At 42.1% G+C, this 23,609-nt stretch overlaps 1 protein-coding gene and 2 pseudogenes across 1 annotated transcript; 1 reads left to right on the forward strand and 2 right to left on the reverse strand.

Annotated features, from left to right (window-relative positions):
* Nucleotides 1–3,586: 3,586 nt before the first annotated feature.
* LOC123441347 lies at nucleotides 3,587–10,908 on the forward strand (annotated as a pseudogene).
* A 4,569-nt stretch (nucleotides 10,909–15,477) lies between these two features.
* LOC123441348 lies at nucleotides 15,478–16,889 on the reverse strand (annotated as a pseudogene).
* Nucleotides 16,890–18,770: 1,881 nt separating this feature from the next.
* LOC123441349 (cysteine-rich receptor-like protein kinase 10) lies at nucleotides 18,771–20,333 on the reverse strand. The gene is made up of 6 exons (XM_045117823.1): nucleotides 20,312–20,333; nucleotides 20,172–20,224; nucleotides 19,810–20,020; nucleotides 19,402–19,642; nucleotides 19,159–19,309; nucleotides 18,771–19,073 (listed from the first exon to the last, which is right to left on the reverse strand). Exons 1-6 carry the CDS (start codon nucleotides 20,331–20,333, stop codon nucleotides 18,771–18,773), a joined length of 981 nt encoding a protein of 326 aa, XP_044973758.1.
* Between the last annotated feature and the right edge of the window lie 3,276 nt (nucleotides 20,334–23,609).

Below are 23,609 nucleotides of genomic sequence, written 5' to 3' on the forward strand. Positions count from 1 at the left end.
GTTGTGTGTATCCTCTCTGTTTGAATTTCCCTAGCTCGTGAAACACAGCAAGCCCAGGTAACCGATGAGCCATAGCTATTACTCCCTTTGTCCCATAATGTAGGACCATATTTTGCACTAGTGTAGTGTCAAAAGACGTCTCAGATTATGAGACAGAGGGAGTAGTAGCTAGCTGAACAGCCTACTGCATGTCCAGGATTCGAGCTGTTAAAAATTCATCTAGCTGATTACTACAACTACACAGAATCACCACTTGATCAACGATCTGGCATATACCAAGATCAGCAGGCGATGCACTATTGGAAAACAGAACAACATATATATATACAAAGGAGCTAAGCTGTCATATTTCAATTTTCATGCAATCATGTGAGAAGAATGCACTGAAATAGATTCAACTGAATTATCACAAATATTTCACAAGTTAAGGTTCTCGGCGTTAGATTGTTTCTTTATATTACTCTATTATACTAACATTTATTTATGTGCAGTTGAAAATAGAAAAGCACTACTGGACTGGGACAAACATCTTGCAATAATTGTACTACTTTATCTACCTAAGCACTCTATGTTGCGTGTTATATATCGAGATCTTAAGCCAAGCAACATCCTCTTGGATAGTGAAATGAACGCAAAAAAAAAAAAAGGACTAGCAAAAATATTCAGCTCAAATAACACCGAAGCAAATACCACAAGGAAAGTAGTTGGTACACTGTTAGTTTCATATAAAATACTCCATTTATGAACATTTCAATTGCATCTCGACCATACAGTAAGTGGACATATATCGCTGCATAATTTTAGGGGCTACATGGCACCCGAGTATGCTTCCCACGGTCTCTTCTCTATCAAATCAGATGTCTTCAGTTTCGGTGTTTTAACTCTTGAGATCCTTAGCCGGAAAAGGAATTCTCATGAATGCGGAAATTTCATCAAACTCCTTGGACACGTGAGTGCAACTTAATACATTTATAAAATAAGAAATAAAATGCTAGTCTATTATGCGTCTTCCCGAAGTATTTGATGAGATTTCAAATAGGCTTGGCAATTATTTAAAGAGGAAAGTTTGATCGATCTCATTGATGAACCATTGCTTCCCAACGGCCAGTCAGAAGAAATGATGAGGTGCATAAACATTGCATTGCTATGTGTACAAGAGAATGCAGTTGATCGACCAACCATGTTGAATGTTGTCGCAATGCTAGGCAACAAGATCATGGTCATAGATAATCCTAAGCATTAGCACTACTTAGTGGTGCCGACACCCTGGACGTGAGGGCAAGGACGGCGCACCTCTGTTCTTCTTCTTCGTGCGGAGAGGACGAGCTGATGGGTCGCGCACAGTTTGACGCGGCGCCCGATCCGGCGAGGCGGCGGGTTCTTTCGGTGGTGGAGCGGCGGATCGGGGCGGTGGCGCGGCTGGCAGTGGTCTGGGTCCGGCTGGGCCGCGGATGCAGCACCCGTGCAGCCGTCTCGTGCTCCTCTCCGCCGCAGCGTGGCTCCTTGCGGCACTTGCGGGCATGGCGGCCAGGTCGCCTTCGTTCTACCGGCCTCTTCAGGTGGGACGGGCGGCCGGTGATGGCCGGTAGCGTGGGGGCTGTTGGCCAGGTTTCGATTATAGGGGGTCCGACCCTGCGGAGTTTTGGCATGGCTTCATGTCGACCACCTCGATCGATCTGGCCGCCAAAGAGTTCCACTCTTCTTTTCGGTGATCTCCGCAGCATGGCACATGTTGCTACAAGAGATCTAGAGAGGAATCGATGCGGTCGTGCGCACCCTTCCGGCGCGCGGTGTGAAGCTTCGTCTACCGTTCAGTGATATGGGACATAGATTTACATGGATCTGACAGAGTTGGAGAAAGTCATGGCTGCGATCGGCGGTTGGTTGGTTGTGTAGAAGACAACGCGGCACAAGTTCTCCTTGGATGTCGGGTGCGCGGTGACTCGCAGCAGCAGCCTGGGCAAGCGAGGGTGGCAACACAGGTGGACTGCATCTTTGGTGGTGCTCGTCAAGTACCGAGCCTTGATTTCCAGGGTGAAAACCCATGGTCTGGCCTTCATTGGTTATATCGGCAATGACCTTGTTGAAGGCATTGTTTTGGAAACTCAGTCTTTCTTCGGGGTGAAAACCCAAGATCTTCGATCGGCGACAACAACGCTTATGCATTGTTCCCTTCTTAGAGGCATTGCTTTTGGAGAGCCTAGGTTGTAGGACTGGTGTTGTATTCGGTGGTGGTTAGAGTGCTTCTGTTGCAAGGTGTTGTACACCGCGACGGGGTCTTTGTTTTTTTCTCTCTTGTTTATTTTGTTTTTTGGTGTGTGCATCCCAAATGTCTTTGGATATCTTGTTGGTGCAGAGGCTGAATGTAATTGATATCTTTGAGATATAGGGTGAGTTTGTTTCGTGACCTGACCCTCGTGCCTGAAAGTTTTATGCTGCCTGATGTGAACGTTTTTTTTTTTTTTTTTTTTGCGATATGAATGATGTGGACGTTAGATTTGAATTTTTTTTGCCTGACCAGGCTAGTGCGGCAATGAAGTACTATTTGGTTTGGTCCCTGGCCAAGTAAAGGACCAATGTGCCATCATAGAAAATGTGAAGCTATTTTTTTTAGTCTAACTTCCCATTCAGGATGGTATTTAGCGTGTAGCCGCATGCCTAGGCGTCCGAACGAGGTCGGCTGGCCCAGGCTAAATACAGTGCCTGGAGTTCAGTCCAGGCTAATTACAGTAGAGAAGATTTCAAGCCAACCAAGCTTTCTGCTTCACAGGCAAGGCAGCAACCAAACAACCACCCATCAAATGGAGGGAGAACTTAAGGCTAGTCAAAAGTTGACGATGACACAAACCAAACACGCTCATAGTTCTAGCGGCCAGCCCTCTGTGGACTGTGTGGTACGCTTAGAGGCACCGCTGCATGGGTCTTCATTGTTTGCCCCTCTTGGTCTTGGCCTTGGCCTCTGTCTCACTGGCTTGTGTACTGCGTTGCGCATCCTTCGCTACCATCGTATACTGCCGTTGCCACCGGCCGGGCGAGTCGGCGGTCCCTCTGGGTCTGGGGTTGCACGGACAAAGTCTTCCGCTTCAGGCGCATGGTCTGTGAGTTGATTCACCACCATCAGGTCGCCATCTTGGCTGATTCTGCGGTCGCATCTCGGCTGTCCCATCAGGTTCAGATTCTTCGTTCCTTTTTAAATGCCATACCGTTCAACCTGTGCCTCGATCGTCCTAGCTTTTTAATTGCGACGTCTCAAATGGATAGGCGGCCGGAATGTTTTCAATCTTTTGGTTTGGTGCACACCTGCTTGAGTTGGCAGCCGAATTCAAGAAAACATATAAAATTCACTAGTGCGATGTTATCTGATTGTGCCCACTAGCTACCCGAATGAAGAAAAATTCATCACATCAATTGTGCAGAAGCTAATCCACTCAACACAGGAATTGCGACTTCTTGGCCATTTCTTCCTGTTTTGGTATACGTGGTGCTCTACATAAATCAGGGCAGCCCTCCTCCCTTTCCGGTCAAGAAGAAAAGAAACAAGCGTAATTCTCTGCTTAGAGTTTCGACTCCAGCAGAGTGCAGACCAATGGCTTCAACATGGCGGCCAAAACTGCTGTTTCTTCCATTGCTCCTCGCACTCGCCACCATTTCCATTGCCCGCGCTGAAGGTGGCCTCAACCTCCGATGCCATCCAGGCCAAGATGCAACACTCCTCGAGCTAAAGAACTCCTTCTTCTTCGATTAAGCCACCACCAACCTTTCATCATGGCAAGAAGGTACGGATTGTTGTCGCTGGGAGGGTGTTGGCTGCGGTGATTCCTCAGCTGGTCGGGTCACGGCTCTCAACCTCAGCCGCTTGGGCTTGAGGAGCAATGGCCTTAACCCTGTGATCTGCAATCTCGCCTCCCTAAAGTTTCTTGATCTTAGCATGACTGACTTTTCTGAATATAACATGTCAGCTGTTGGGATCGAGAGGCTTACTTTGCTTACGCACCTCAACCTCTCCAATTCGAATCTTGAGGGTGAAATACCTGTTGGCATCGGCAAGCTTAAGAATCTTGTCTCCCTGGATCTTTCTAGTGAATATCCTAGTGACGAGGAATCTGGTATTCCTGTTGTTAGCCTGTCTAACTCACTCTGGATATCTGATTTTCATGCCCTAATAGGGAACCTCAGCAATTTAAGAGAGCTCCCGTCTTGATGGTGTGGACATGTCTACTAGTGGAGGGCAGTGGTGTAAAACTCTAGCTAAATCTGTTCCTCGTCTGCAGGTTCTTAGTTTGGAGCTGTGTTCTCTAAGCGGTTCGATCCACCAATCCCTCTTGAACCTCAGCTCTCTTACTGTCATCAATCTCCAAGAAGACAGTAATATCTTTCCTGGTCCATTTCCGGAGTTCTTCATGGATTTTGTCAATTTAAGTGTACTTCAACTTGGCAATATTAATCTCGAGGGGTGGTTGCCTCCTAGGATCTTCCAATCGAAAAAATTAAGGGTCCTTGATTTGTCCGGGAATATGTATCTTTCTGGGAGTCTGCCAAAATTTTCTAATGCAAGTTCTTTACGGACTTTGAGACTAGATGATACCGACTTGTCCTTTTCTAAACCCGGCTCTTCTGGTAGTTTCTTGTCATTGCAAGAATTGGCTCTTGATGTGAAATTTATTTCCATGGAGTTCCTCTCTTCATTCAAGATGCTTGTGTCTTTGAGTCAATTGCGGCTCGGTCGGGGGCTCCTCACAAGGCAGCAAGAACCAATCTTTTCATGGATTGGAGACATGAAGAAGTTGTCAATCTTGGAACTGTCTGAATGCGACTTCTCTGGCACAAAACCGTCCTCCATTAGCAACTTCAACAGCTTGGGAAGCTTGAGAATTTATGCCAGCAACCTCAGTAGGCCAATACTATCTGCAGTAGGTAATCTCCTGGACCTGCAAAGCTTGCATATGTCCTGGTGTGTACTAAATGCCCCGATCCCATCTTCTATTGGCAATCTCACAAATTTAAATAGACTGGATATCTCAGATTGTGGATTTCTAGGGCAAATGCCATCTTCAATTGGTAATCTCGTGAATTTGAGAAGCCTGAGTTTACATTCTTCTTACTTTTCTGGGAAAATTCCATCTACAATTGGCAACCTCACAAATTTAAGAAGACTAGATATCAGTGATTGTGGATTTATTGGGTCATTGCCAACTTCAATGGGCAATCTCGCGGATTTGAGGAGCCTAAGTATTCATTCTTCTGGATTTTCTGGGTCAATACCAAGTACAATTGGCTTTCTTACAAACTTGGAAAGTTTGAGATTCTTCAACTCAAAATTCACTGGAATGATCCCCTACACAATTGGAAATCTAAGTAGCTTGCAAAGCATGGATTTAACCATGTGCAAGCTTTGTGGGCCAATACCACATGAAGTTGGGAAACTTAAGGAGTTGACAACACTAGCGCTTGGAGGAAACACTTTTACTAGGGGAATACCTTATTCAATTGGTAATTTGACGAGTCTACATTATTTGGATCTCTCTACAAATTATCTCACCGGTAAGAGAATGTAATTGTTGTTTTTATTGTACTATGCATTCTAATCTAATCAATTATTGGTATATTTACTTGTTCTAGTTAAAAGGTTGTTACTGAGAAAATCGAGCCACAACTCAGGATGGTTGTCTATGCATGTGAGGGAGCAGCCTGCCGAGTTCGGCCTTGCATGGCCGCGGCCCTTCGCATCAACAACCTTCTTTTATTTTTTTGTTGGACAGTCACCCTTAGTTTCTTAGGATAACATTGAGGACGTATCTTCCTCCTCTAGTCATCATATTTTCCTTGCAAGTTTTGTTGGTTCTGACTCCAAAGATATACCTAATTGTTACATTCTGAAGTAAGAACAATATAACATTATGAAAAAAGTCAACCTAATGCCAAACAGATGCTAAGTGTCGATTCTGAAAAAACATGTCGTTTAGCCATATTCTAAGAGTTAATATATAATTTCATCCCTAGCTACCATTAGGGTCACAATTCCATCCCTGAAATATCAAACTAATTAGGTACCATCTTTTGACTTGTGCTATTCTTGGGAGGGCAGAGGGAGTACTAATGAAATGACACAGCATCCCGTTTTAAGCTTATCCGTTGGTCGTCCGTGGAGAGCTTCACACTCTGGCATTTGCATCGCGGCTGGATGATGGATCTACTCGAGAAAGGTTGTGCAACCACTCGAGAAGAACCTTATTTTCCAGATTAGATAACATTAGAGGCCCAGACTAGATGCTCCTCCTTTTTCTTTTTTGAAAAGGAGGCAACGCCCCGGCCTCTGCATCGAGAGATGCATACAACCCTTTATTAAAAAAAACGAAATCCGGAACGAGTACATCAAAGCTGAAAGTAAAGAACAAGAACGAATCGATACAAAGCGCCCAAAGCGCCCAAGCAGCAAGAGTATAATAAGTAGATGCCTAGCCACCTATCCTATTAGCTTGTCGCCATCCAAACCGGTTGAAGATAACCTGTGCTACCATCTCCCATCGGATACACCCAGTAACCATAAACTCCCTGAAATCCGCAGGAGTGAGTAATGACCACATGCGGGTCAGTGCGGTAGCCCTGTATATAACCTGCAAAAAATGGATAGATGTGCATCTGTTAAAAACTAAATCATTCCTGCAGGTCCAAATTGCCCATAGTAATGCGCAAGCTCCAACCCGGATACTCTTTGCCAAATGACCACCAACTCCCTGTACCCACGTCCCAAACAACGTGTTGACCCTAGTAGGGGGGTGATATTAAAAGCAATGTGTATAGAACGCCATAAGATTTTGTCATACCCCAAGTAGGAGGAGCACTAGATGCTCCTCCTACTTGGGGTATGACAAATCTTTCAACAAAAAAAGTGGCAAAGATTATTATTTTTCTTAGACAAGTTTGATTCCAAAATTTTGTAGCTCCTAGGATCCTGGTGAGATGTTTGATCCATAATTTGTTAAAGAGGTTTTACGGTTAATGTCTACATCCCCGGGGAATTGACTACAGCTTCCGTTCCCCATGTATAAGTTGAAATAGTGCAATGAACATTCAAATGCAATCAGGCTGATCATGGGCAGCCCGACATAGCGATCCGACTAGAAAAACCATACCGAGTCAGGCTTGCCTTTTGGACTGGGCTCGAACCTTATTTCACAGCCTGAAAGAGTATTTGGGATGGGCTCAAGCTTCCATTTTCCTGATTTTTGAGACAGACTTGCATGTGTGGAGGCTAAAACACAACGTTTGGGCTGGACTTTAGGACTTTGGGATGCTTTTGGGCAAAGACCAGGCTTGAGAAAAGGGCTATTTTTTGGGTTTCGAGTCGGACTTGAGCATGTAGTTTCTGGATTAATTTTGCAATCTGAACATGAAACCAGACCCGACCCGACATATGATCAGGTTTACATCAGATACAGCTCTGACCACTACATCACCCTGTGATGGGTGCCTGGATCTCCCATTCGTGATGTTGTGTCCAGCCTACCAGCTTTGTCCACTCTAGTTTGGCTACTTTGCGACACCTTTATATATTACTCCTGGTTCACACATGTTTGATTCAAACAACTAACACTCTCTACATATACCAAATCTAACTATAGCCATGTACACATATTCGATATCAAATCAAACATTCTCCTACCCATGAAACAAACAAAGCCATCCAATTGAGTGATTTTCCTGGTTGGGTAAACATTTTTAAGACCATCGTACTCAGGCGGGGCTTGATGATGAGTAGTTTTAACTAGTATGAGTCATATAAAATACGATGCATTGGGGCTTTCTAGAGGCAAGACCTGGTGTCATATTCGGAATGGATCTAAAACATATGGAAACTAGGGGTGATTGAGAGTCCTCCCTAGTAAGGAAACCACCCCGATGGCAGTGGCTTGACGAAAGTGGGAGTTCTACTCGGAGATACACGTGCACGAAGTAACGAATTATTCATCGTCTGACTATGAACCCCTACGAAAATACAATCTTCATAGGAGACATGTAAGCCTCTACCGAAGATTGACATACATCACCTAGATCTCGAGTAATTTTAGACCCCTTCTAGTCTCGACGAGTTTAACCCCACTATGATCCTATTATATCAATATAAAGCACAATAGGGGCAGTTTTATTTATCCACAAGGAGACCCGAACCTATAGTTCCATGTCTCATTCGTTTTTATGTCTACTTGACGAAGTCCTTCGGCAACGACTAAACAATCCCATTTCTTTCTATTCAAATATCTTATGGTTGTCAGATCGGTGGTTTATCAACCATCGGCAACAAGGATTGGCCACATAGTCGATCAAATGATGTTTAGTCGTATTAATAGAAGTTTATAAACTATGGTTCATCTAGCTACAATGATTTAAACCGGTATGTTGTCATTTATTCAGATACAAGATGCGTATATCATTAATGCATAAAACTGGTTCTTAGATCTTTAGCTACACTTATGTACATGTATTATTTCTGACATGTTTAGGCATTAGTGGTCTATTCAAAAATTTAATTCACTTAATTTCCTCAATCTAAATATGGATCAACGCAGCTAAAAAGATGATACTAGGGAAATCAGACTGTCCCCGGGGCATTGCGGAATCTAACTGGTAGTGTTTTATTTATGTATGGTTATGCAGATATATCAGTTGCAATTTTTCTAGATATATTGACCATGATATATTGGTTATGATATGTTTAGTTACAGTTATGAAGAGCATCTAGGTACATTATAAACATATGGAGATCTATAAGTTATGGTTCATACATAGAAAGGGTTCAAAAGATCATTGGCTGATTCAATTTCTATGTAGTAGACTAATTATCCAAGTTAAAAGGTATCTTTGTATTTTCTCCAAGTTACTTTAAGAAGATGCTGCTTGCTCGTGTACACCAAATGGAGTGCTCTCCTTGTAATTTTTAAGTTACTAGAAAAGTCTATTTTGCTAGAATCAGACAGTCTACAAACTCGGGCAGGAGATGGAATACATTTACAATATTTTACCATACTGTTTGCGGGGCAAATTCCAGCATCTCTCTTCAATGTTCCATTACAATATCTGGATCTATCTAGGAATCAACTTTTTGGCCCTATACAAGAGTTCAATGTGGCATCTTCAGGTTTGGAGTATTTGAGTCTAGAAAGAAATGGACTGAATGGGAAAATTCCTAGGTCATTCTTTAAACTCACAAATTTGGGCTCTCTGTTTATTGGTTGGAACAATTTGATAGGTATGGTGGAGCTTACCTCATTTCGAAGGTTAACGAAGCTACATGATTTCAGACTTTCACACAACAAGTTGTCTATCATGGATGGAGAATGTAGTATTAACTCATCATCAACATATCTCACTGGACTTTCCTTGTTAGGGCTTGCGTCTTGCAAAATAACCCAATTTCCAAGTGTTTTGACACGTCTCAGTAATGTTGGTGATTTGGACCTCTCATGCAATAAACTCAGCGGGGATATACCAAATTGGATATGGAGAAAAGGTTTTTACAATTTAAATCTTTCACACGACATGTTCAGTGGCATGCAACTAAATTCATCCATTCTCCCACTAAGGATTCCAATGCATGCGCTTGATCTTAGTTCCAATGGTCTCCAGGGTCAGATTCCTATGCCATACTCGTCAGCAATGTTTTTGGATTATTCAGATAACAATTTCTCTTCTGTTCTTCCAAATTTCACTTCGTATCTTGGAAGTACCACGTATCTCAGCATGTCTAACAATAGTATAAATGGACACATACCACAATCAGTTTGCAATTCCCGACTGGATTTCCTTGATTTATCCTACAACAACTTTAGTGGGGTGATCCCCTCCTGTTTGATAGAAGATGCTTCATTAATCGTATTAAATTTGAGAGAGAATCACTTTGAAGGGACATTTCCATCTGATATTAGAAGCCGATGTACTTTCCAGACAGTAGATTTGCATGGAAACAAGATTGAAGGGCAGCTTCCAAGGGCACTTTCTAACTGCAAGGAATTGGAGGTTTTTGATATTGGGAACAATCTAATAGTTGATACTTTCCCATCTTGGCTTGGGGAACATCCCAATCTTTACGTTCTTGTCTTGAGGTCCAATCTTTTCTATGGTTATATAGACTATGTTGTTGGCAATAAACAATCCAAAGATTACTTCTCTAGCTTGCAAATTATTGATCTTGCTTCGAATAATTTCTCTGGCAATTTGAATTCTGAATGGTTTGGGCAGTTAAAATCAATGATGGCCAAATTAAATAGTACAGGACCTACTGCCATTGCTCAAAACATATCAACTGGTCCTGGGGGAATCTATCAAGATTCTACTCAGATCACATACAAGGGGTCCTCTGTGATGTTTCAAAAGATCTTGACTACCTTAACAGCAATTGACTTTTCAAATAATAGATTGGAAGGTAATATTCCCGAATCACTTGGACAACTTGTTTCACTACATGTACTGAACATTTCACACAATGCCTTCACTGGGAATATTCCATCCCATCTTGGTGGCATGACTAATCTGGAGTCAATGGACCTTTCTTGCAACCGACTCTCAGGGAATATTCCACAAGAACTTGAAAATCTCACCTTTCTCAGTACCCTGAACTTGTCTGACAACCAGTTGGCGGGGAAGATACCACAATCACGTCAATTCTCGACATTTGATAATAGTTCATTCAAGGGAAACTTGCATCTCTGTGGACCTCCATTGTCCAACCCGTGTGCTGTTGCACCTCCTCCCCCAGGTCGAGTGCATGTGGAGGATCCATCTCATGTTGATGTCATCTTGTTTCTCTTCGTTGGGCTGGGCTATGGTGTCGGGGTTGCAGCTTCCATTCTGATGAGATGGAACCGAATCGGTGAATGGTTTACTAAATTCGGAAGAGCTCTAAGGACTTGATCTGAATGTTGGAGATTGTCTCCAGGTGCAAGCACACTGTCCTGGATGAGAGTTTATCCGTCCGCTTGCAGTCGTTGCTTCTGAAGTAATGTAAGCCCTTGCTTTTTATAATACTTTTCAGGTTGTGCTTTGATGTATTAGGCCCCTGCTACCCATTATCTCACGTGGGGTTGTGCTATGATGTATTAGGCCCCTGCTACCCCTTATCTCCCGTGGTTACAATATTTCTTGGGTTAGGTGGAGGTTGAACATCTTGTATGTGTGATCTCATGTATCTATTTCTAGTTATTCTCCATTTCTAAGTGTGGTCTCTTTCTAGTTATTTTTCATTTGTAATTGTGATCATGTATATGTTAAACTTGGAGATCAATCTTATAACCGTTGTGTTTGGCTATAAATAAACACTACCCGGCCTGAGAAAGGTTATATGTTTCACCAACACTTTTTATTTCCTTATAAATTATATGTACAAGTATCTTGTGAAAGTGGTTTCTTTGATCATAAACGTGTTGCTGTAATTCGTTTTGGCGCATAGTGATAGATGAATGTTACAATAATATTGCAGGGCGATTTGTAAGTGTGATCATGTATTAGTAGAAGTCCTCTCACGTTGATGTCATCTTTTTTCGCTTTGTCAGGCTCGGCTTCGACGTCGGGTTTGGCGCAGTGAGTATGATAGGATGCGGTTGGATCAGTGAATGGTTTGTTATGCAAGAGAATTTATTTTTACCATGGTTATGCAAGAGAATTTATTTTTACCATGGTTATGCAAGAAAATTTATTTTTACCATGGTTATGCAAGAGATTTGAGGAGTTAATCGTGAAGATTGTTCCCAAGTGCAAGCATACTCTGCTAGAAGGGGGGTATTCATGAATACATGAGGTGTCAAGGACTTGAAGTACAACTACATGTATATATGAATACAACTTTACATGTATTGCATTTACTATTTTACTTGTGAAGTTCAGATTGAAGAACTCGTTCTACTTATAGATATGTAGACTAGCCACTAGATCCTGATTGAAGCATAGCCCGCATGATGTCATGTGGTTTGCATAGCGCTACCATAGCCACAACCTCATCTCCGGCCACCCTGCTCCAGTCGAAGCACTGGATCATGGTCCCCAGAACCAGCCCCATGGTTTTCAATGTGAGGCTCTTAAAGTAGGCGTCTTTGAACGATGGTAAGAGGGACATAGGATTTTACCCAGGTTAGGGTTCTCTCAAAGATACAATACCTTACGTCATGCTCTTGATTGTATATAGATGTAATAGTATAGAGTACATGTATCTATCACGAGATTATTGTAATGAATATAAGATTTGGTCATTTATTGACTAGCCTGTCGTCGGCTTGTTTAATGTATCAGAGGTTTAGGAATTTAGAGGAGTCCTTGTCTAATAGGAGTAGTACTTGATTGATTTTGAAAAAAAAACTTGCCTACCTTCTCAGGTCTTGTTTAGGACTTTACACGCAGGAACTTTTAGATGTCAATTTTATTTCGGTCGACTCTTCCTCTTGCGTTGGTGACGGGCGACAACCAGACCCGGTGCTGAGATTTAGGGGGCTTGGGGCGAGCTCGGAATACTTGGCCCTTAAAAAATCAAATATTCTTACATACAAAGTAATTGCAGATGGTATTCATAGAACGATAATTAGAATATACAAGGCCCGGTCCTGAGATTTTTGGGGCCCGAGGCGAGCTCGGAATACTGGGCCCTTAAAAAATCAAATATTCTTACATACAAAGTAATTGCAGATGGTATTCATAGAATGATAATTAGAATATGCCTTCTATGAAATCGTGTTATCGTGTTGGTCGAAGTTATGCGGTCTCCAATCGTCTCCATGTGGGGTCGGTGAAGGGGTGTGTTCGGCTAAGGTGTATAAGAGAACAAGTTTTGATTGCAGACAACTAAAAGGGGGGGGGGGGGTATCACAACGTAGATCAAGTCAGATACGGCCGCACAAGGTGACAAAGGGCAAACTATGTTTTCCTTTTAGGGAAATAGATAGCACGAAGATAAAGTTAAGGTACTACCGCATAACAACTATACATTCACCGATAAAGCATATTAAGACTGAAGTAGGATACCCGAAAATGCAAATAACTATATGAAGCTGGTAAAACACCAAAATGTCAATTTATAATATGAAATCGACATTACAAAATAATGAAATAGTATCGATACAAAACAGCTCACACAAATAGTATCGAACATGTCGTTGCTATCATCACGGTGTGGGCATGTCTTGCTTGCGTGCCATTGGCCATGTCCATGTGTTCGTGTGACTCTCTCTCGCCGTATTTAGTTTTCTACGTTTGTATTTCTGTTTTCGGGATATTCGTTTGCTAGGCTGAGTCTCCATTTTCCATGTCCGCAAGAAACAAGCACGCAAGTATCCATCAATTGATCCTTAATTCCATCCCTTTTCTATGTGATTCCATATTTACATTTTCCTTCTAATAAACACCTAATCACTTATTGCAGGGAATAAAGACATAATTACCTTCTTTACAGCAAACGCATTTTTCAGTACTTTAGAAAAAAATCATTTTTTGGGGGAGTTTAGAACAAACACCTGATAAGTTTTTTTGAGGGATGCAAACACCCAATTACTTATTGTAGGCAAACAAACATTTAATTACTTTTATTTTGAGATTTAACAAACACCTAATTACTCAACCAGTGCGCTCCATGCCCTGGTCTGCTATGGGACTGTGGCTTACTATCACTAAATCATTCATCCACGTTTCCTTCTAATAAAAGAGAGGCCCAAGGCCGAGTTTAATAAAGGAGATAACGTTGGACGTCCTTTCATCTTCATGGAGACAGAAGTACAAAACTGCTGGTTCTAATGACGCCCCGGACAGATCAGGTGGTTGCTCTCATGGAGCAAGACGGGCATTTGCAAGGCAACACATAGGATTGGAGCATGTGGGCGACGGATATGCTGACTGCTCGACATGATTGTTATTGAAGACATGGGGCCACGCCGTGCCCCACACAAACCTCATGCACGTGCTCCATGGGACTACGACCTAATTCTAAATGGGCAAAAGTTTGCACACAAATCAAAGCATTATTTGATTGAATTCCGTTTTCTACTTTAAAGATCAACTTTGCCTAGCCTATTCGGGTGGAATATATTTTTTACCCATAATCCCGCTTAAGTTAAACCCAATCAATCATGCACATTCTCTTGTTCAAATATATTAGCTCCAGTCTATACCATCTCATGATATTTTTTCCCACATCCCGTTTAGAGTAGAACCAGTTAGCCATATATGTTCCACACCTCACCCTATTTATTATAATTCATTTTTTTTGCCTTCGAGGGGGCTTGATGATTGTCTACTCGCAGACATATATAAATTGGTGACATCCAGTGTAAAAGAGCATTGTAGGACTATTCATTAACAAGTGAATCATGTCTTTCATTACAATCAAAAGCTAGTTGAGCTGGCGGTGGAACCCTCGTGAAACGAAGGGAGCTCGTAAGATTTTGATCTTCCACGGTTGCATTTTTTTGTTTTGTCCCAGTTCGATGTCACCCATAAAAGGCCCAACACGGTTGTTGTTTAGTGTAGGCAAATACTAAGGAGTCCGTGCCGGACGGGATTAACATGATTGATCCGTGGCTTCTAAGTTTTCTTGGTTTGAATCCTTGTTCTGCTATTTCTTTTTTGAGGCGGAACGCTAGGTGCAACGAAACGACCTACAAACGAAGGGTTATCTTTCTGACTTATGGGTGGGATGGTGGATACTTACAATCAACTTTGAGATGGACCAACAAATGAAGGGGTATTTTCTGACTTATATGTGGCATGGTGGATAATTATTATCAACTTCAGGATTGACCAAAAAAATTAGAGATTGAAGATTAGTGCTCCCTCCTTCCCATAATGTTAGGCATATTAGTTTTAGCACGAAACTTAAGGCACCAATCATCGTTAGTTGATCCATCTCAACGGGAAGCGTCCATGACTCGAAAAAAGAGAGGGAGACATGCACAATCTCTTCTGACCATACCCAAAAATTAGCAATCCTCTATAACCACTGAGAGAGGAAATCGAGTGCATACGTCTTACATTTTGGGAATGCATGCAAAAGTTAATATGCCTAACAAAATGGGAAGGAGGGAGTACATAGATTAGGATTGCAGGTACTCCATGTTGATGACTACTAGATAGTAGTTTTGATTAGTACTCGTCCATGTAGTCCATTCATTCCTTACTAATACAACCATATTTGATTTAGATAATATCACATTCTCATGTGAAGTAGTGGAAGTTTCTAGAAATGAAAGATTCTGATATTTGACTTGGCTTATGCAAGCTCTAGTCATTGGTCATTGTGTTTCTGAAACCTGGTCTGGCCTGATCACGTGGGCTGAAGATGCAACTGTACCTAGTAGGGATGTCTCATCAAAAACTATGTTTGGATGTGGCAACACAGGCATGCATGGTACGCTGGATATGCATATCAAAGACAACTATCGAGGGGTTATCATAGATATAGTCACATCATTAACAGTACACAACTGAGTTGTAGTGGGTGCTTCTTTATCCCCCGAACCCCGTGAAATATGCGGGGTGCTTAGGCTTATCTAATATCATAGTTTTGTTGCTTAGCATTGCGACAAGATCCAACATGGTTGGTCTATCAACTGCACTCTCTTGTACACATAACAATACAATGTTAATGCACCTCATCATTTCTTCCCAATGACCGTTCGGAAGCAATGCCACATCAATGATATCGACCCAACTTTCCTCTTCAAATAATTGCCAAGCCTATTTGAAATTTTAGCAAATACTTTAGGAAGACACATAATAAAGTAGTATTTTTTATGGATGTGTAAAGGTGCACTCACATGTCCAAGGAGGTTGATGAAATTTCCACATTCATGAGAATTTATTTTCCCGCTAAGGATCTCAAGAGTTAAACCACCAAAGCTGAAGACATCTGATTTGATAGAGAAGATACCGTGGGAAGCATACTCGGGTGCCATGTAGCCACTAAAATTATGTAACAATATATATCCATTTACTATACGGTCGAGTTACAATTTAAATGTTCACAAATGGAGTAATTTAAATGGAACTTACAGTGTACCAACTACTTTCCTTGTAGTTTTTGCTTCAGTGTTATTTGAGCTGAATATTTTTGCTAGTCCAAAATCTGAATTTTTTTGCATTCATTTCGCTACCCAAGAGAATGTTGCTTGGCTTAAGATCTCAATGAGTATCACATGAATTTGAAAGTGCACATATTTACCAAAGATGAAGAAGTCCAAGCTTTTATTTGGGAAGTATTCGTAGACCAGTATTTTTTTTTCCTCTCCTTGAGAGCAACATCCCATGAGCCTAACCAAATTTCTGTGTTGAAGTTTCGCCATGAGCTCAACTTCATTTTTGAACTCTACGAAATCTTCTCCTGAGTGTGAATCAAGTCTCTTCACTGCTATCTCATTACCATCAGGCAAGTAGCCCTAGGAAAAAATATATTTTCACCAGTATTCTGCAACAATCCGGGCTGCTTTAGGTTTCACAAGTTGATTCACAATTCACTAGGACCGAGTAAAAGCACATTTACACTACTTTGGGTCTATATTCTAATCATCATTGTTCCTATACTTTAACGAAGTTTCGGGTTGCATTTTTCCCATCATTGTTCCTGTACTTTAGGTGTTGTATATTTATACCTTATAAACAGGGCCAAATCCACCTTGGCCGAGTTTCATTTCCTTGGAAAAGTTAACTGCCGGCGGCAGAGCGCAAGAGCACGCACCACGCTGGTGGTGGCGGTGGTGAAGAACTGCGGGGAGGAGGAGCTGTTGCCGGGGAGGGTGTCGTTGAGCACGGCGATGCTGGACCGGTAGGTGCTTTTGGCCGTGTAGTTGCCGCTGCTGCCGCAGACGTGGCCGATCGCGGGACGCCGACATGAGGAGGAGGAGCAGCAGCACGGTCACCATTATGCGGCAGGGTTTCTGATGGTCCGGATTGTCTCCGTTTCCCGTTGCTTAAAACGCAAAAACATACGTGTTTGGCACGCGTGGATGGACTTGGAAATGTACGTGTTTTGTGCCCACCGTAGACTTGGAAGAATGCAAAGCAACTTAATGCACTGGATTGACTTTTTTTCAAAAGTAGAAGGCAATGGATTGACTTGTAAGAATGCAAAGCAAGTCTTCGCAGTGGACGCCGACCAGTCTGTTGACTGTTGCTTGACTCGGTGTCACCCTATCTTTGAGAAAAGTATTTTTTTTTTGCGGGCAAAGAGAAAAGTATATTTTTGCCCCACAAGTTTAACTAAAGTCTACATCTGGTCCCTCAATTTTTGTTTGGGCGACATTTAGGGTGTGTTTGGTTACTGTCATCAAGTAGAATGTAACGGGTCCATTCCGTTTTCGAGGGTCGTTCTCGTGTTTAGTTGGGTACAGGAATCGGAACCAACTGATTCTTCGGAACACATATTCCCCCAAGATCCCGAATGCGCTGGTACCTCCAAATCGAGGAACCACGCGGAACCGAGCAGGTGCGGCTCCCTCTCCCTCTCTGGCGCCGCCCTCTCCCTTTCCATCTCCGGCGTCACCTCTCCGGCGCCGCCCTCTCCCTCTCCGGCGCCGCCCTCTCCCTCTCCCTCTCCGGCGCCGCCCTCTCCCGCCCCCTCTCCGGCACCGCCCTCTCCCTCTCTCTCTCCGGCGCCGCCCTCTCCCTCTCCCTTTGCGGCGGCTCGAGGAGCAGGTGCGCGGCGGCCCGAGCAGGTGCGGCGACGGCCCGAGCAGGTGCGCCGCCCTCTCCCTTTCCATCTCCGGCGCCACCTCTCCGGCGCCGCCCTCTCCCTCTCCCTCTCCGGCGCCGCCCTCTCCCTCTCCCTCTCCGACGCCGCCCTCTCCCTCTCCCTCTGCGGAGGCTCGAGAGCAGGTGCGGCGGCGGCTCGAGGAGCAGGTGCGGCGACGGCGACGGACAGAGCAGGTGTGGTGGCGGCGACGGACCGAGCAGGTGCGGCGGCGGTGGCAGGCCCGTTCCATCTATTGTTTCAACCAAACATAGAAACACAACCTGATGGAATGGAATGTCATGGAATCATTCCATTACGTTCCACCTCGTTCTTCAACCAAACACACCCTTAGTCCCTCATGTTTCAAAACCGGATGACTTTCGTCTGAAAAACGGATTAGATGGGAAAACCGGCCAGATGGCACAAGTTTTCTCCCTGAGCTCCAGATCCACCTGTCGAGCACCTTGCATGCATCGAGTGGCCGTCGCCCGAGCAAAGACTCTTAACCTTTGCCGCGTGCCTCACCACACGACCATGTTCTACTTCCCCATGAACCCGTGGTGAGCCCGCCTTTTCACCTTCTTCCACCGTGATCGGTTTCATGAGCTACTTCGCCACCGACAACCTCCTCTACTCCTCCCACACCTAGCCCTGCTACGCAAGTCATGACACAACACTCCACTCCTCCCACTCCCTGATGTCTTCTGGGCATAAGAGAAGTCTTTCGAGAATTCCATGTACTTCTGTCATGCAACCATTCATAATTGTAGTTGATTTCTACACTCACATGCAACATGGGTTTTCAATTATGTAGGCTAGAATGGTAGAAAAAATGCTACATGCGCACCACTGAATTAAGGTAATAATTCGCAAGACCGAAAGGACAATATGATCAAAGGTATGGGAAAAGCTGCTGGTTATGTACTCCAACTAGCTTGGAAGCCTGCTTTAATACTATTTGGGTACATAATCTCACATTTGAAGCAACACTTATAGTTCCACATCATATAATGTTTATGGTGAATACTAGTACAATGAGATGGATTAATAACGCGTGACACGAGGAAAACCACTATCTAGGAATTGTGGCAGATATGGTTATATCATTAATACTGCATGACTCAGGAGCATTGGCCGTCTCTTCATTCCCCACCCTTACATTGATATATGCTGGCTGCTTGGGCTTAGCCAAGATCATAGTATCACTTCTTAGCATTGAAACCGTATGTCCCATGGTTGGCCGATCGGATGCATTCTCTTGTACACATAACAATGCTATATTAATGCATCTCATTAACTTTGCCAAGTGACTATCGGGAACCATTGATGCATCAAGGAGATTGATCCACTTTCCGTCTTCCCACAATTGCCATGCCTGTTTGCAATACCATTGCATAAATTAGGTTTTATAGCAAATGAAGGGAAAAAATGCAAGCTTAAGTTTGTGTGTATAAGCTCACATATCCAAGCAGATTGATGAAGCCTCCACATTGTTGTTTACCAGAATTCCGTTTTCCGCTAAGGATCTCAAAAATGACAACACCAAAGCTGAAGACATCGGATTTAATAGAGAAAACACCCTTCGAAGCATACTCAGGGGCCATGTAACCACTAAAATGTTATATGATAAATGTCAGGATTACCTTATCTGGTTGAAATGTAATATATATAATTGTAATTGGAGTTTTTTCTATGAAACTTACTATGTGCCAACCACTCTTCTTGTAGTGTCGTCTTCAGTTTCATTTGAGCTGAGTATTTTTGCTAGCCCAAAATCTGAAATTTTTGGATTCATTTCGCTGTCTAGAAGGATGTTGCTTGGTTTAAGATCTCGATGTATGACAAGCAACCGAGAGTGCTTATGTAAGTAAAGGAGTCCATGTGCTATTCCTTCAATTATTTCTAATAGTTTTGACCAATCTAGTAAAGCTCTTTTATACTCATCTGCATATCAATTAGATACTTACTATAAGGAGAAAAGCACCCACATAAATGAAACTATATATATTCACATAACTGATGGAAATAAAAGTTTTGAGTGATCTTTAGTTATTTGATGCAACACAACCACCGACAATAATTAAAGTAAATTAATAAAGTCAAATACATACCAAAGATGAAGATATCCAGGCTTTTGTTTGCCAAGTATTCATAGACTAGTATTTTCTCCTCTTCTTGGGAGCAACATCCCAAGAACCTAACCAAATTTGTGTGCTGGAGTTTGGCTATGAGCTGGACTTCATTTTTAAACTCAAGGAAACCCTGTCCGGAATGTGAAGCAAGTCTCTTAACCGCTATCTCCAACCCATCTGGAAGCTGGCCCTGAGGGAAAAAAATACATCCAAAAGTTAGGCTCAAATCATCATCTGCCATTTTGGCATAAATACTTTATTTCATACAAGTGATCATATTAGGCTGCTAAAACAGTTCACAAGAAAAATATGTGAACCTCATAGGCGTACAAATGTAGTACCTTGTAGACAGGACCAAAGCCACCTTTAGCTACAACATGATCTTGTTGTTTGTCTTATGCGAGATGAGATTACCAATAAATAAGTGCGCTTGTGTATCACCAAATCACCATCGGTCACTTGGAAAAAAGAACACCAAAACCTTTTTTCAGCTGATTTCTCATGGGTCAAATACTATGAATTAGAAACGACCAACGCACCAATCAACGCACACCGAAAGTAATTACTTTTCAACCGGAAAAGAAAATTACTTTCATCGCTAGATATTACTCCTCTAATTGCCAATGTGGGTTACAATCTATACTTCTATACTTATACTAATTAGGCACTCCCAAGAAATTCTCACGTTAATTAGAATTTATGGACCGTTAATCCGGTGGGACCGAGTTATAACGGTGTAGATACTCCCAAGAAAATTCATCTATTGATTAGAATTTATGGACCATTAATTTGGTGGGACCAAGTTATAACGGTGTAGATTTACTGTTGGATTCTAAAATGAACAATCAACATGACTCCTTTCAACCGTAATCTACCCCTAAAGTTGTGAACAATGTCAAACTAGAGATCTTTCCCTGACCTCTCTCTTGAAACGTCATGCACAAGCCTCTACAGCTGCGTCAAACACATCCTCCTCGATATGATCTCTCTTCCATCCTCTAATCTACTTGAGTTAACCAAATCCTGTTCCCATCCGGTGTGTTTTGCGTTTCCGGCCGCAAACCTTAATCAAGTGCATGCTGAATCAGGACGTTGTCCATGTGTATATTCGAGTTGAGCTCCATGCCTGATCCTATCGGAAGGATTCGTGGCTGTTAGCAAGCCGAAGCTGCAAGCAATAAATAAGATCAAGAAACCCTATCGCTAACGATCGTGCCTCTCATGCGTGAGATAGCTGCCGGAAGAAATCTCTGCTACCTGTGTCTGCGGCTGTATATACGTACGCACGGGTGTATCTATAGAGGGAATAGATTAACTTGACTCCAGTCCTTCACCTTCTATCTATATAAGTACTGTTGTTAAACATGATGATCTTATACAACTTTTCCCGATGGATACTGAGATGTTACCATTGCGCAAATACCTGCTGCAGCATGCAGGAGCATATCTAGCTGCCGGAGAGAAGCAATACTACGCCAAAACAATAGCAACAGGAGCAACATTTAGACCAGCCATGTCATCGTCCGTGCCTATTGATGTGGTTGGCAAATCACCACAGGTACTGATCCCCCCTCAATAGATGTATTGTTGGATCTAAGTAGCTGTTTATGTATGAAACGGGTCATCTATAGCATACAAGCATCATGGCTATGTATTCCTGTATTAATGGTGTGTTGGTTCGCTATTTTCTGAAAGATGGTAATATTTCCCATTAGATCTTTCTATTTATTTAAGTTTCTCTGCAAGATATTTGTTATGGTTGATTGCTTGATGAGAAAAATTTATGTCGGACTAAAACTGGAACATGTCTTGGGATTCTAAGTTCCCAATTATTATTCAGATGATATATTCTATGTAGTTGGACAATTGCTACATCTGCATGCATACACGCCAACTGTGTGTGTTATCTTCCAATTGAAAATATACGAAACATATAGCGAATAAATATATCTTCATACGCTACAGCTTCAAGATCAATATTTGAGCTTATGGACACATGAATACTTCTGTTTTGACGAGTGATAAATTTCAGACCGCTGCTATGTCAGAAAGTTTACAACAGAATTTTTGTTGGTTTTATTTGTCTTTCTTCATAAGAAGTATATTGTGCAAGACATTCATTTGCTTAGGTGTGGAATTATGACTAATTAATAAATTTGAAAGAATTCAGAATTATCCATCGATGTAAATGTCCACTACATATATGTAGCGTTTGACTAAAAATATTTTATTTGCATGTGACACAAACAAAAGTAGTTATGTGTGGAGCTAAAATACCAAACAGTAGATAAAAGGCATGCATCCATTGTACATCCATTCTATTTTCTTATAAAGTATTAAGTTTGGGAGTACACACCTACATATACGTTTTTTTTCAAAAGAAAATAACATGTACTTCCTTTGTTATTTTTCACCAAGCTCAAATGTTATCATGATATATTTATATTGCTGGGTTTTATATATACCATGAATTGGCAAACACACAATATTTTAAGCACTTTTTTAAAGGCAGGCGGAAATAAATTTTTGCATTGGAAAATATATTCAGCATTTCTAGAGTAAGGCAAGTACTATCTAATAATTTATAGTTTGATGACACTCAACTATTAAATATACAAATTAAGAATTGGTGAATATTTTCATGATGATGCGTAATCTCTTTTTTTTCATTGATATACAGTATGAGTAAAGACATACCAACACTCCCTAAAAATATAACAAGGCAATAAAATATTGTGTTAACATAATTATTAAACCATACAAATATGTAAATTATACGAAAATGAATTTTATTGAAAATGATACTGTCTTTTTGCATCATGGTAACAGATATGCATTGTTGCATGTTGATAGTTGAAATTTTAAATTTGTATCATAACTATTATTTTAAATTTCACTTATAGCAGATATTGCATGCAATGGATGTTAATTGCACTTTAACTAATATATATAGTTGACGACTAGTGGAAACATAATTTGAAAAGAAGTCCACATCACCCGTTGTGGTTCCAGTTAACTAATCCCCTGAGATATGGTTGTTAGGTTTAACAATTAGCCTAGTCGTTTATAGATCATCTGAAGAGAAGATAAAGCAGAGGGGAAGATGGGGTTCTTACCACCAATGAAAGAGGTCATTGGTGTAGTCGATGCGAAGTCTCATGCCTGCTCGATGCAGGCGAGATGCAGGCTCGGGGCAGATAGTCGCAGAGGGTAGCGGCGTCCCTCAGGGCGCCACCGGCACTGCCCTGGAACAAGGGCAAAGCTTGGAGATGATCTTCCAGTCATGCAGTGCCCAGATCGGTTAGGGTTTTAGGGATGTAGGGTGCAGTAATAGACGGTACGCGCAGGTACCGGCTGCTCCCACCTTTTTATGTGCGCTCGCGACAGGGGACCAAAACCACGTTGGTTAGCGTGCCCCGATCAGGGCGCTTCTGTTGTGACGGGGGAAACGTTCGTTGGAACGTGGGCCCTCTTTTTTCACGTTACTTTTTTGTTTATCCTTTATTTTTATTTTTCTTTCTTTCTTTTCTCTATAGCCCGTTGGGCCTTAGATCAAATACCAACATTCTTCCCCTTGATCGTTAGCCTCAATACTTTTGTCCATTCTCCATAGAAATGATATACCAGAGTAGGGTGTTATAATGACAAATAAAATGCCATTGAACCGTCATACTCACACCACACATCCTATTTCGAAGTGGAGTGGGTATATTAGTGGTCCCATAATTCCAGAATCAAGAGGCTTCCAATAATCCCATGTCGGCTACATGCTGACGAAA

Source organism: Hordeum vulgare, chromosome 3H (assembly GCF_904849725.1).
Source record: "Hordeum vulgare subsp. vulgare chromosome 3H, MorexV3_pseudomolecules_assembly, whole genome shotgun sequence".
Lineage (NCBI taxonomy): Eukaryota > Viridiplantae > Streptophyta > Magnoliopsida > Poales > Poaceae > Hordeum > Hordeum vulgare.